The sequence below is a fragment of the Hypanus sabinus genome, chromosome 8 (genome assembly GCF_030144855.1).
Source record: "Hypanus sabinus isolate sHypSab1 chromosome 8, sHypSab1.hap1, whole genome shotgun sequence".
Taxonomy (NCBI): domain Eukaryota; kingdom Metazoa; phylum Chordata; class Chondrichthyes; order Myliobatiformes; family Dasyatidae; genus Hypanus; species Hypanus sabinus.
The window spans coordinates 39,539,603-39,553,061 of NC_082713.1; the positions used below are offsets into that span (position 1 = coordinate 39,539,603).

Sequence of the window (13,459 nt, forward strand, 5' to 3'; positions counted from 1 at the left end):
TACACGAATTGCTTATGTCTTGACACTACCACATTATGTGTGCACCTCGCTTACAGTAAAAATAAACACACCAAAGTTATGTCCTGTTCACTTGTTTTCCTTTACATTAGTTTTTATGTTTTGCTGTTACAAAACATAATCAAAGATTTCACTATACCATAAATCTAAATTTAAGGACAGCTTCAAAAATAAAACACTACAGTGTCTGATTTGTTTAGAGAAATTAAGACAAGTCAAAACCTATGATCCAATTTTATTATTGACAATTTTTCCCTTCATGTTAAGAATGTTGTCAATAGATTACAGCTCTATGTAACCAGATATGTATAACAGAAATTAAGTGGGAAGCCATTCAATATCATTCAGAAACTTATCTGCCAACATCTTTCTCCATTTCCATTGTTTGGAATTTCAGGCTGTTTATTGTAGCAGACAGCAAGAGCACTCACCTGAAGCAGCTGCATCCTTTTATTTGGAATCCAATCATATTTTGGTACAATAGCAGTAACTTCCTCATCAGCATGAGGAGAGTGCAACACAAAAATAATTACCGTGATGTGAAGTCATTACATAAACATGTCTGACACTTCTTTTCTGTTCCAGTACAGTTTACAATGAAGGTTGATAGCAGATGCTTTGAGTTTTCTGATTAGAATGAAAGCTGCAGACAATTAGTGTTTAGAATACATTTGGACTGGCTCATGTATGGAGATTTAGTGAGATATGGGTCAAATGCAGGCAATAGGTCTAGCTCAGTAGGCACCTTGATGGGCATAGAAGAGCTGGCCAAGAGGTCTGTTTCCATGCCATTTAATTTGATGACTTTATTGGCAAGTTGGATAGCATAGGTGAAAAATACTTTACTTAATCCCAGAATGAAAAGAAAATTACCATTTTTCTCTTCAAGCATTGTTCCAATTATTCTGACATCCACTGCGCCTAGGTGACCATACAAACTCTCACCAGAAACTCAAATCTCTCAATATAACTATCATTTTTTTCTGCCAATAATTTCTGAAGTGTTTAATCCAAATGAATGTAGAACCCATTCACTATTATCCAGGTTACTGCACCTCTCAAAGTCTTGAGCTGCGCTAAGCATTGCTGTATTATACGTTTCAATCCCGTCCCTCTCCACTCCACTTGCCCCAACTCCTTGCATACCGGCCCCATAGTTTTCTGTCATCTTATTGTGGTTCAAATTATTACTGGGATTAGGTTCCATTGAGCAACGATATATTGTGGGTAGTCATTCTTTATCTGCAGGTTGAGACAATTAATTCTTGCTCACTGTTAGCTATTGGGCTGTCAAATTAAAACCCAGTGTTATCTTCAATTAACATCCAGACAAACATGTGCTCCTACAATTAGCACACAATAATGTGAGTCTGTTTATTTTTCCTCTCCCTTGCCCACTCTGACTGAGTTCAGTTTATATTATTCCACTGAGAGTTTGACCTTGTCTCCATAGTCAGGTTACAATGACACATAGAATTAACTAATTTTAATAAAACTTTATATAATTATAAAAAAAACTTTAGTGTTCATTAGTTATAATAAATATGGTGATCTAAGATATTCCTCAAAATGTGTAACATTCAAGGTAGCTAATAGCTCAAATTAAAATAAATGCAATAGTTTAACATTTGCTTCTGCTCTATACACTATACAATCAGTATTGTTCATGCAGGAACAAAGGGACAGCATTTTTTTTCAAAATAAAAATTATCAACACCTTATATGACATTGAGAAATGGGTACCATTGTTAACAAGAAACCCAAGTGGAAAACATGTAAAAGGAATGTACCAAAGTTTTGGGTTTGAGCGCCATACTCTCTCATTCTCACTGCGTGATCTGTATAAAGTCAGGCAAGAAACCAGAGAGGTGAGCAAATAAATATCCAATCTAATGGCATTCTCTGTTGTGCTTTCCAGGACAACCAACGAGAATCATTAAACGGGCTTGTTTTTGCTCTTGCCTGATAGTCATGTGCACACACTGGATAAACAAACCTTTAACACCTGCACAGCTTAATCTCATGAGAAGCCAATTATAATAGTCTCCCCCTTCCTCCTCTCGATTGAGGTCATCTGTAACAGACAGTAAATGGCATATCCTGGTGATAGAGATTATGACTATATTTATCAAACCCAGCAATCCGGTGAAGGCGATTGGTGGAATGGTCAACCAAACATTCCAGTAATCAAGCAAACCTATACATGTAGAATTTGTTTCCCCTTTAAATAGTGCAGATTTCCTCCCTACAGGCAGATATCTGTTGGGTGACAGGCTGGCACAGCGCATAAACCTGCTACATCACAGATCCAGCTGGTAGCATTCAGTTCTGATATCTGGTGCTGTAGAATTTGCACCTTCTCTCTGTGACTGTGTGGCTTACGCCAGGTTCTTCTGCTTCCTCGGCATTCCCTAAGATGTGGAGGTTGGTGAATTAGCTGGCCACTGTAAATTGTTTTCAATGTGTAGGTGAGTGGGAGAAATTAAGGGGAAGTTAATGGAATGTGGGGGGACTAAACACTATTGTGGTAAATGGATGCTTGTAGGTCAGCATGTGGACTTGATGGGCAGATGTGTCTGTTTCTGAGTTGTGTGACTCTATGACCTCAATCATCAATATGTGCAGCACCTGATTTATAGGTCCCAATGTGCTTAGGGCTATAACTGGACCAGTCACATGCCTGAAACCTCATGGTAATCTTTCCAAATGCCTGTTCAGTTAGTGCAATACTCTTACAAAGGCAAATTGAGTGCTCAATCACAAAGTTTGGATCAGATATCATGGAGGGAAGCCATCAACATCAGCTTGACATCGAAGTCAAAAATTCCAAAAAAAAACTGGATGTGCTTAAGCCAGAGGGAAACAAAAATGAGGAAGTGGTTGTGAGAAACATTGTCATGATATAAATACAGACAAGGATTCTTTCAATATTAGCAATATAAAAGTAAAAATTGGCCCTCTGTCAATACTCCAAAAGGCTTTAAGCAATTAGCTTTTCCATTAAAATAATGGATGGAGAATATCCTACAACCATGTAGGAGATTGCTAATGACTGAAACAAAATCCTCTAGGCCATGTTAATGCTGCCGGTGCTTAATATACACAAGTACCACCCATGTCATCTTTTATGTAGGAACTGGTATATCAGTAACAAAATATGAAGAGCTGACCAGGTGTAATGAAAACATCTGATAGAATTTTTAGACGTAAGATTCATCTGTGTAAACAATATTTTCAAAGTCTTCTAAATATGTCTTGGTGCACTGGCTCCTTTGCCATTCTTGCCTGCTTCTAACTACCTCACTCGCAACTGTTGTAGCGTCTCTGAAGCAGAGTTTAGCCTCATTATGAAAGAAGTAGTCCTTGACAGTACTTTTTACCGAGGGAGGCACTACAATGTGAAGAGTATGTCTTTTGTTACTTGTGCTATTGCTGCATTGCTGAGCACGGTGAGAATGCCTGGAACAGTCCTTGTCGCTCTGCGAGTCTCTGGAAGGACTTATGGGTAAAAAGTCCTCGGGTGTAATATTCTGCTCAGAGGCTTTGGACCTTTCAACGATTTGTCTTCGGCCCACTGACTGAAGGACTAAAGGTGAATTCTGTCCATAAAACACAGATTGTGGGATGTGGAGCTTAATAGTCTGTGACGAACATCTTAGAGTCTCTTTTCTAGGTGCTGAAACGGTATAGTGGCTTTTCTCATCTTGTTCAGCTTCAGTAACTTCAGGGTTCTGCACATCTTGATCACCCTGGTGCTGTATAGGTAAGATCTTTCCTGGAGTCACATAGAAGGTTATTTTTGTGCGTTTAATAGTACTATTAGTTGGGTCCTCTGATGATTGTGTTGCATTTAGAACAGTCAAACTATTTATTTCCTGGTGACTTTCTCCATTTAACATCTCTGTGTTATTTGGGACAAGATTTTTCTCCGTGTGACCTTTTCCAACACATGTCACATTCGTAAAACATTCAGCATCTTTCTCAGAATTTCCGGTGTCCAAAGATGCTTGATTTTTGTGTCTCATTGATATTTGGGCAGAATCCTCTCCCTCATTTTCATAATCCATGTTCCTTTCTTTCTCCGTGCCATTATACCTATGCACATCATCAAGGCAGGAAGTCACTGAAGATGGCGATGCCCCAGCTAATTTACCAGAAAACCTATTGGATGTATAAGATGAGGACACCTGGTTTCTTCCAGAATTCCCCAACATTGAGAGAAAAGAGTCATTATGACCAAACATTGAGGATTCAGAATAAGAGAAGGCACTATCTATTGAACTAAGTGATGATTCTGATGGAGAGGTTGTAGGAGAAGACAGACTAGATAAACTTGACCTTGTTGAGAAATTCAGTCTATGGGAGTTAGGCTGCTTCATTTTGGCATTTATCTGAGGAGATCTCCAAAATGCATATTTCATTTTATTAGAAACGAGTTCTCTCCCATCATCTAATAGATTCTGGCTTTCAATCTGAAGCATTTTCAACTGCTGTAGGTAATCAATATGGCCATGAGTCATGGTTGCATCGCAGCTGGATTGGCGGGCCACTGGCTCATGTGACAAAGCAAGATGGTGCGACAGGCAAACACTGGGCTCTGACGAACAACGGTCTCGAGCTGACTCAATGCTCTGAATAGCTGCAAGTGAAGAAACGGAGGAACAAGAATACAAGGACTCGTTTTCCGATTGCTCACAGAGGTCTCCACTGTCGCTTTTCTCTAGCAACGTCCTGGATGACACTCCTTCATTGAAGAACCTTTGCTGACTCCACATGTTCTCGGTTTGTTCAGCAGCATACTGCTTGGAGTCATTCAGGGCGATGAAGACCGAGTTTCTTTGCTGCTCTTTTTGAAGATTTTGTTTATTTTGATCAGGTGACACTGACTCTGTATCATCAGAAGAATAGTGTGGCTGTATCGAGTCCACATCTGTAAAAATGACATTGAAAGAAATATATTAAGTTCAAAGTTCAAATTTCAAAGTTCAGTGTACATTTATTATCAAACTACTATATGTGCATGATATACAACCTCAAGATTCATCTTCTTGCAGACAGCTACAGAACACACAATAGAACTTGTTAAAAACTCACACAACAATCAAGCACACAATGTGTAAAAGAGAGACCAAATTGTGCAAATGATCAAAAAGTAAACAAATTACACACAGAACATTAACCATGGAGTCCCAGAAAGTGAGTTCACAGCCACAGAGCCAGTTCACCGCCGAGGTGAGTGAGCCTCACAGAGTAGTGAGTTGAACAGTGAGTCTGCCAGGGATCTGAACAGGATTTCAGCCCGGAATGCCATCTGTACTTTTTTATCATAGATGCTGCCTGGCCTGCTGAGTTCCTCCAGCCTAATGTGTGTGTTGCTCAGATTTCCAGCATCTGCAGATTTCCTCTTGTTTGCAATTGGATTACTACTCGGTGAAGTCTTGTCCAGGGATGCCTTCCCTGAAGAAGTTTAAATCTTCCCTTCATTAGGACTTCAGTGAAACTATCTCTCACTGCTCCCCTGCTGCTCTCCAACTCTCTGACCACAGGCCTGCTGAAATGTTTCGGCCTGAAACGTCAACTGTACTTCTTTTTCCAGAAGCTGCCTGACCTGCTGAGTTCCTCCAGCATTTTGTGTGTGTAGCTCAGATTTCCAGCATCTGCAGATTTTCTCTCGTTAGTGGTTCATCCCTGATCTTTTTAAGCTGGCTCAGCGCTTAAACCAGCCAAACATCAGTTCATATTTTGCTCTCAGGGCCAGGCACCACTGCTCCGATACGGCCCCAAGTGGCCGCTGTGGCTGTCTGCATTCTCGAAAGTCCAGTTCACTGAATCCATCAGGAAATCATAAAAACACCAGGTTGTACTGACGGTTCAAAAGCACGCTCCCAAAGGGAAATCACAGTCTGTAGATTGCAGTGATCATAGTGCAGAAAGAGTCTATTAATAGAATAGTTCATACTTTGCTTGTTGCCCGTACAGCGTCGTCGCCGTGTCGCACTTGCGCCATCTTCCACAAGTTATATTGTTTCCACATGGATTTCATGATTTTGTCTGAACATACTGAACCTTGTTGCAGTGTTTTTCCACAAATGATCAAAGCTACTGTACATATTCATGTAGACGTGGTGGAGACTGTGTTCCAAGGGAAGGTGTTCAATTAGTTATCATAGCCAACCCAAACCTAACTCCTATTATGCACTGTGAGAAAAACTGCTTATTAGACTATAAAACAGAAACTCTAGCAGATTTTGTCCCATCTGTATTAGAAGAGCATTCTAACTTTCTATCTGACATCAGCACATTTTGTCATAGATTAGTCTCTGTACTTCAGGTCTACACCAGGCAGTGTATAATTAAATTCCTTAATTTAACTACATGGATGTAATTAATGGAATAAACTGGTTTAGATTATGTTTTAATGTAAAACAGAAGATAATTGGGTGATTTTAAGGCTGGCAGGGTGTAACTATTAGAATGAACACGTAACAAGAACAGAATGAGTCTACAAAGGAACATAAGTGGGTTAACTGTGGATAAAAATTTGGCAGGTGTATTATAATGTAGGGATTATTCTCTTTGGTAAAATTTTAAATTGAAATAGACTTCAAAAAGCTGCTGTGCTCTGTGCACTTGAAACACAGAAAGTCGGCATGTACAAACTTTACTAAGGAAGGAAAACCTTTATTATTGGGTGGGGTTTTGGGAGGGTGGTGGAAGGAAGGCACTAGTTTAGAAGTTTCCCGGTGTGGAAGAATCTAGAAATATAGAGCATAGTTTCAGAATAATGGCTTGCTCATTTAACATCAGACTCAGGAAGAATTTCTTCCCTGTGAGGGCCACGAATCCTTGGAATTCTCCGAGAGTCCTGGAGACTGAGTCACTGAATGTGTTCAATGCTAAGACAACAGATTTTTGCACCATAGGGAAATAAGGTTTATTGGAAACAATGAGAAAGTGAGGCCGAAGTCAGTGGAAAAATGGAGCCTGCGTGAGGGGGTGTATAGCTTATTCCTGCTCCTATTCTTTTTGTTTTCTAATAGCCTTAAAAAATTGCAGTTGCAGTATATCAAAACTGGAGAAAACATTCTATTTGGCACCACAACTAACTAAAAGGCAAATGTACCCCTACTACAGGCAATACAGACTATAACACTATAACCTGGTATTAAATTAGAATGACTTCTGGGGAAGAGATTCTCCATAACTTCAGGAAGTCCGAAGTGCTTTGCAGCTGGTAAAGTACTTTTTAAAGTGCATTCACCAATGCAATTTGATTAAAGATGACAGTCAGTTTGCACTCAACAAGTTTATATAAATAATAATGATCAAATAATCTGCTTAAGTGATGTAGGTTGGAACGTTTGGGTTTGAACTGAATTCCCTTGTTCTTCTTCAAATTCCTTCCATCGCTTCCTTCCATCCAGTTTAGTTTGACAGTCATTATCTCGTAAAGGTTACCCATGAAGGATACCCATCACCCTGGCCATTCCCTTTCCTCTCGTCTAACTTCTGTGATACTTCTGGGAATCTAAAAGTTGGAACAGCTTCTTTTCCACTACTATCAGACTTCTGAACCAATCAGTTTTTTCACAACCCCGCCCTCATTATTCAGCCATGCTCCCAGCCAGTTTAATTCTACATTTCATAGCTAGTCTGCTATTGTCACTTCAGCATTTCTTCCTACACCACTCAGCTTGCTCGAGTACCTTTGCACCATTCTGTTTCACTGCACCTTTTTGCTGTTTTGTCTTTGTTGCTGTTCTTATTTAGAATAGACAATGTTTCAGTTTAACCCCACTTCTAAACAATTCATGGATAGCCCAACCTGGACAATGCTTTCAAAGCACGACAAAGAATCTTGACTGTGTGACCTGGTTTAAGAGCTTTATACACTGAATGAAGACTGATAAGTGCAGGCAATACACTGGTAGAAATTAATTTGCATTGCTGCTGCATCCACATTCAGGGCTTTGTAACCAGTAATCACCCAAAGCAGGATACTCAAGGACTGTACGAAGCAGAACCACTAGAATATTCTTGTAACAATAATGTACCTAGAAAATTGGCATCCTGCTCCCCATTTTCCAGCCTGCTACACACACAAAATTCTGGTGGAACGCAGCAGGCCAGGCAGCACCTATAGGGAGAAGCACAGTTGACGTTTCGGGCCGTGACCCTTCGTCAGGACTAACTGAAAGGAAAGATAGTAAGAGATTTGAAAGTAGGAGGGGGAGGGGAAAATGCAAAATGATAGGAGAAGACCAGAGGGGGTGGGGTGAAGCTAAGAGTTGGAAAGGTGATTGGCAAAAGGGATACAGAGCTGGAGAAGGGAAAGGATCATGGGACGGGAGGCCTCGGGAGAAAGAAAGGGGGAGGGGAGCACCAGAGGGAGATGGAGAACAGGTAGAGAGAGAGAGAGAGAAAAAAGAGGAGGGGGAGAAAAACTAAATATATTAGGGATGGGGTAAGAAGGGGAGGAGGGGCATTAACGGAAGTTAGAGAAGTCACTGTTAAGCAACACACACAAAACGCTGGTGGAACCAACCTGCTACTTTACCTTGTGTCAGTGTTAAGCAGGAATGATGCAGCAAGGTAACACTTGCACAGAGATTTAATATCAGTGAGTATTCCAGGTTTAAAATTCCACCTTTAAGGTTAAACATACGACTTACATTGTGTTATCAGCTAAGTCACAACAGAGCTAATATGGGAACCTAGCACATGTTTAATCTTTTGTAAAAGGGCTCTTGACTAATAGATGTTAAGTTATGAAATAGTGATGATAAATCTGTTAAGATTTAAACACATATTTAGAAAACGCCTGCAGAGCTTCAGAGAAAGTTAAGAGAAACTGACAGAACAATTTAGACTGAGTACTGTACATGATCAACATACACAGCTCTGCTCACCTCATTTCCAAGTTCGAACTATAATTTTAACTACTGATCTTTAACGATCACAGCTCGTCCTGAGCAGATGTCAGATTTCTGTCACTTGGGCTTTTACAACTTACTATTTGTAGATATTTTATGGATAAGAATTCCAGCTGATAAAAGCAATTGTTTTAAATCTTGAGAAACAGTCAAACAAAGTCCACGAAAAAGCAATGAGCAAAACACCACAAACCTAGAGAGTCCTCAGAATTGCCCCGCTGGACAGTTTGTGATCCCACAAAGAGAGTATTTAGCCCACTGCCAAAGATTTGGGAAGACTTTTCAATCATGAACTGTACAAGAATGGCCACCTGAAAGAAAGAAAACAGAATGTAATTCATCACTGCATGCAACGTACACTCAGTGGCCACTTGATTAGGTGCAGGAGGTTCCAAGTAAAGTAGCCACTTTACTTATATATCTCTGTAATAACCTTTGATGTAACAATCTGTTTTATTTTCTTTCCCATAGGCATAGTGCCTTAGGAATGAAGCAGAAGAACAAATAGATACTGATTAATTTGTGGAAGGCAATGATTACTTTACGTTGAGAGACAGTATTTAAGTATACTGTTTTGAGAAGTGTATTATAGAAAACATTAAAAAGTTAGACTATGTTAGCAAACAGCAGCTATCACACAATATGGACATTATAGTTGTGATTAAGTTGTTCCTTAACTAGTGAAATTATAAAGTTGTTTTCAACTTCTGTGTTAATGTCTGAAGTGAGTAATATTATTACAAAACATTGATTTCTCTTTCTTCGACATCCATGGAAGTTTCCTGGACAGCTATCTCTTCTTGAAAGCCACAGGCAAACTGTCTGATTTGAAATAGACAGCTTGTAACTATTATCAGAAGCTCTAGGAAAATTAATCAACTTAAGTAACCATTTAACTTAAAATTGATGGATCAATTCAAAGGGAAAATTCAGCAGAAAATTTAAAATTCTACTTCAATTTTCAATCCAATTTCGAAAGGAATGGCTGACAATGCCTCTGCTGGGTTTGCAAGCTCAGGTCCCATGACATAAACTTGAGTCTGCTGACTAAGAACTGAGGCATGCTTTGTGCACATTTACTGGGCAACACCACCCAGAAGGATTAAAAATGGCAAGAGGGTAAAGAGTTAGTGGGGGGACAAGAGCGAAGGTGGACAGTGGGGTAAAGAAACCAAGGAGGGTATGGAAGGTGAGGTAGTTGTAGAGATGGGGAATGAGGCAGAAGAAAAGAAAAGGGTGCTTCATGATAATGCTGCAGGGTTTGACAGAGTAGTATTTGAAGATCACCTCAAGTGGCAGAAATGAGGTGATCAAAGTGCCAAGAATGGAAAGAGGCTGAAAGATCCAGTGGTAAGAATGGTGACACTGACAGAGCCTGTGTGGTTGAGAAAAGGTTTGTGTAACCCGAAATCTTTTGTTGAAAGGATAAACATCTCTAACCTGGATCTTTGTCTGTTTCAATGCATTGTTCATTAATCAATTTTTTGAAGCTGCTCAGTGACGTAAGAGCTTCTGTGATGTTGAGTCTGCATGGACTTTCCAGATTTGACAGTTGACCTTTTGCTCGTGTCTACCTTGAGCCTAAAGGTAGCATGGTGTCCCATTGAGCAGAAGCAGTGGGGATGCATGATCATATGTGTACCAGAATTACTGAGTTATATTAAGGAGTTAAAGATGGATGGGTAGTGAAAGAATGCTTTGGCATTCACACTGAGCCACGGGGTAATTTTCTCCCATTTGAGTGTCAGGTTCTCTTAGTTGGCAATGTTCATGTCCCACCATTGATCTGAAAATGTCATCCAAGCTGACGTTATGCACTGATACTTAATGCTAACAGAGTATGAAGTTCTTTCTGGCCGCATATGCCAAACGCATAACTGTGACTGAAAATTGCTGAAATTCCGTTCCATTGTAGTCACCAGAATTATGTTTCAGATGTAGAATACAATGCACAACAGCTGTTGTCGCAAAAGCAACAAAGACAAATTTCTAGTGCAGATATCCATTATTGCCTTGGCTGAATTTGATTAACATACAACAATAGAATTAGTAAACAGAAAGTACACTGCAGATGCTGGGGTCAAAGAAACACGTACAACACGCTGGATGAACTCAGCAGATCGGGCAGCATCCGTGGAAACGAACAGTCAATGTTTTGGGCCCAGACCCTTTGTCAGGACTAATCGAATTAGTAAGTAGTGACTCTGTTGCACTAGTCTTCAAGGGTAACAATGACAGGAATTTATCCAATCTGTTTACTTGTCTGTACCCCAAACATCCAGTATGTAGGAACTACAGGCATGTGGAATCATACTACAAATCCAAGAAGTCCTCTGATTCAGAGTTCAGTCTGTGTCCAATAACATGAATTAACTTGTATTGAACTTTTATGAGACAGTTGGAAGAAAATCTGATTCTAATTATGATAAATGTTATCAAATAATAAATTACAAATTACAAACTAAATTACAGATTATAAATTAATAAATTACAATTTCCTCATGATTAGAATCTACAATTGTGCTTAATGGTCAGGGATTATAGATGAGTGGACAGAGCAAATATAGAGTAAATATTTGATTTAAGAATAACATTAATAAATGGTCATTTCTTTTCAACTATTTGGCAAGAACCTGATTTAGAATGAGTTCATAATTTTCCTCTCTCCCTTCCCTCCTTTTTCTCAACTTACTTCTCATTACTGGCGGGGGAAGATAACAGTGATTGGTGAGATAGAGCTGACAAGTCATAACAGTCCTCTACTACAGCTAATGCACCAAACAATGAGCTTGAAGTCAATGCATTGTGCAATAGCATTGTACAGATTCTCCAATAGATATGATAAACTTGTTGAAAGCTGAAACAGATCTTTGTGATAGCAGCCCACAGGAATATAGCTACAAGGAATCCCAAAAATACGCACCACCCACAAAATAACTGTTATTGTGTCCTTAGATGTCTCCACAGTGGACCTTCCACATGTGTTAGTATTGTGGCCTTTAATGAGATTTGAGAACATTGATTAATACAGTATCTCCCTATTAACATTACCAAATAATAGGTTATTGTAAATTCTGAACTCTTTGCAGGAGTATTTTTTTACCTTTCTTGTGCATTTGCTCTCTTCCTCTGGGCTCATGGGGGTCGGAAGCCACAGCATGTTTGGAGCAATGCAAAGAGCCAGGTTGAAAGCCGTCATCTGGTTCTCTTCTGAGTTTCTCTCGATGCGGTTTAAAACACAAAATAGGTGACGAAGAAGAAGGATATTTGCTTCAGGAAGCTGCTCAATCAGACTGAAACACATCAAAATTATTGATGAGTTAGACCTGAAAATGCCATTCAGTTTCTCTTCCCATAGATGCTGCCAATCCTGCAGACTCCTCTGAGAACTTTATGTTTGCATTTCAGATTACCACCACTTCCAGTTTTTTTTTGGATTTTCTGAAAATTTACAGCTTTGGAACAGTAATTAGAACTTCTCTCTAAATTGGTAAATTGGTTTATTGTTGTCACATATATACCAAGGTACAGCAAAAATCTTGTCTTGCATACTGTTCATAGACCTCAATTTATTACAACAGTGCATTGAGGTAGTACGAGGTAAAACAATTACAGAACGTAGAATGAAGTATTTTCAGTTTGTAAAGTATTTACTTTCAGGCATGATGTCATAACAAAGTAGATTGTGAGGTCAAGTGTCCATCTTATCATACTAGGGAGACATTTAGTAGTCTTACAATAGAGGAACAGAAGAGCCTGCTGGTATGTATGTTCAGGCTTTCGTATCATCTGGCTGATGGAAGGAGAGAGAGAAGCGAATGTCAGGGATGGGTGGGCGCTTTGATTATGCTGGCTACTTCACTGGGAGGGGGAGAAATGTGGACAGAGTCCATGGAGAAGATGCTGGCTTTCATAATGTACTGAGCTAAGTCCACCACTCAGTGCACTTCTTCTGCTGTCATATGCAGAGCAATCACCATTCCAAGCAAGGGCACCTCTAGATAGAATGCTTTCTACGGCACATCAGTAAAATTAGAGAGTGTCAGAGGGGACAGGTCAGTTGTTCTTAGCCTCCTGAGGAGGTAGAGGGGTTGGCGTGCTAGGTCCAGGACTGGCTGTTGTTGACGTTCACTTGAAGTTCTCAACACCCTTGACCTCAGCACCACTGATGCAAACATGAGTATGTGTACTGCCACCCCCCACCCACCTCCATGACCGCTCCTGCAATCAATGACCAGCTCTTCCATTTGCTGACGTTGAGGGAAAGATTGTGATCCTGGCAACACGTCACTAGGCCTTCTCCCTCCTGTACTTTGACATTGTTATTTGAAATACAGCCCACTTCGGTGGTGTCATCTGCGATTTATGGATGGATGTTGGAGATGAATTTGGCTCTGAGTGTTTAGGGAGTTAAGTAAGGATCTGAGGATGCAGTTCTGTGGTGCACTGTTGCTGAGAATAATCGTGGTGGATTTGTTGCTGCCTATCCTCACTGATTACAATCTGTC

The 13,459-nt window shown here is 39.9% G+C and overlaps 1 protein-coding gene across 1 annotated transcript in view; it reads right to left on the bottom strand.

Moving 5' to 3' along the window:
- Positions 1-251: 251 nt before the first annotated feature.
- arhgap20b (Rho GTPase activating protein 20b) overlaps positions 252-13,459 on the bottom strand; it is a 99,940-nt gene continuing 86,732 nt past the window's right edge. The window contains exons 13-15 of the mRNA XM_059976988.1: positions 12,055-12,244; positions 9,145-9,262; positions 252-4,948 (exon numbers count right to left, since the gene is read on the bottom strand). Coding sequence (XP_059832971.1) covers positions 3,219-4,948; positions 9,145-9,262; positions 12,055-12,244 — 2,038 coding nt within the window. The 3' untranslated portion in view covers positions 252-3,218. The remainder of the gene's footprint in view (positions 4,949-9,144; positions 9,263-12,054; positions 12,245-13,459) is intronic.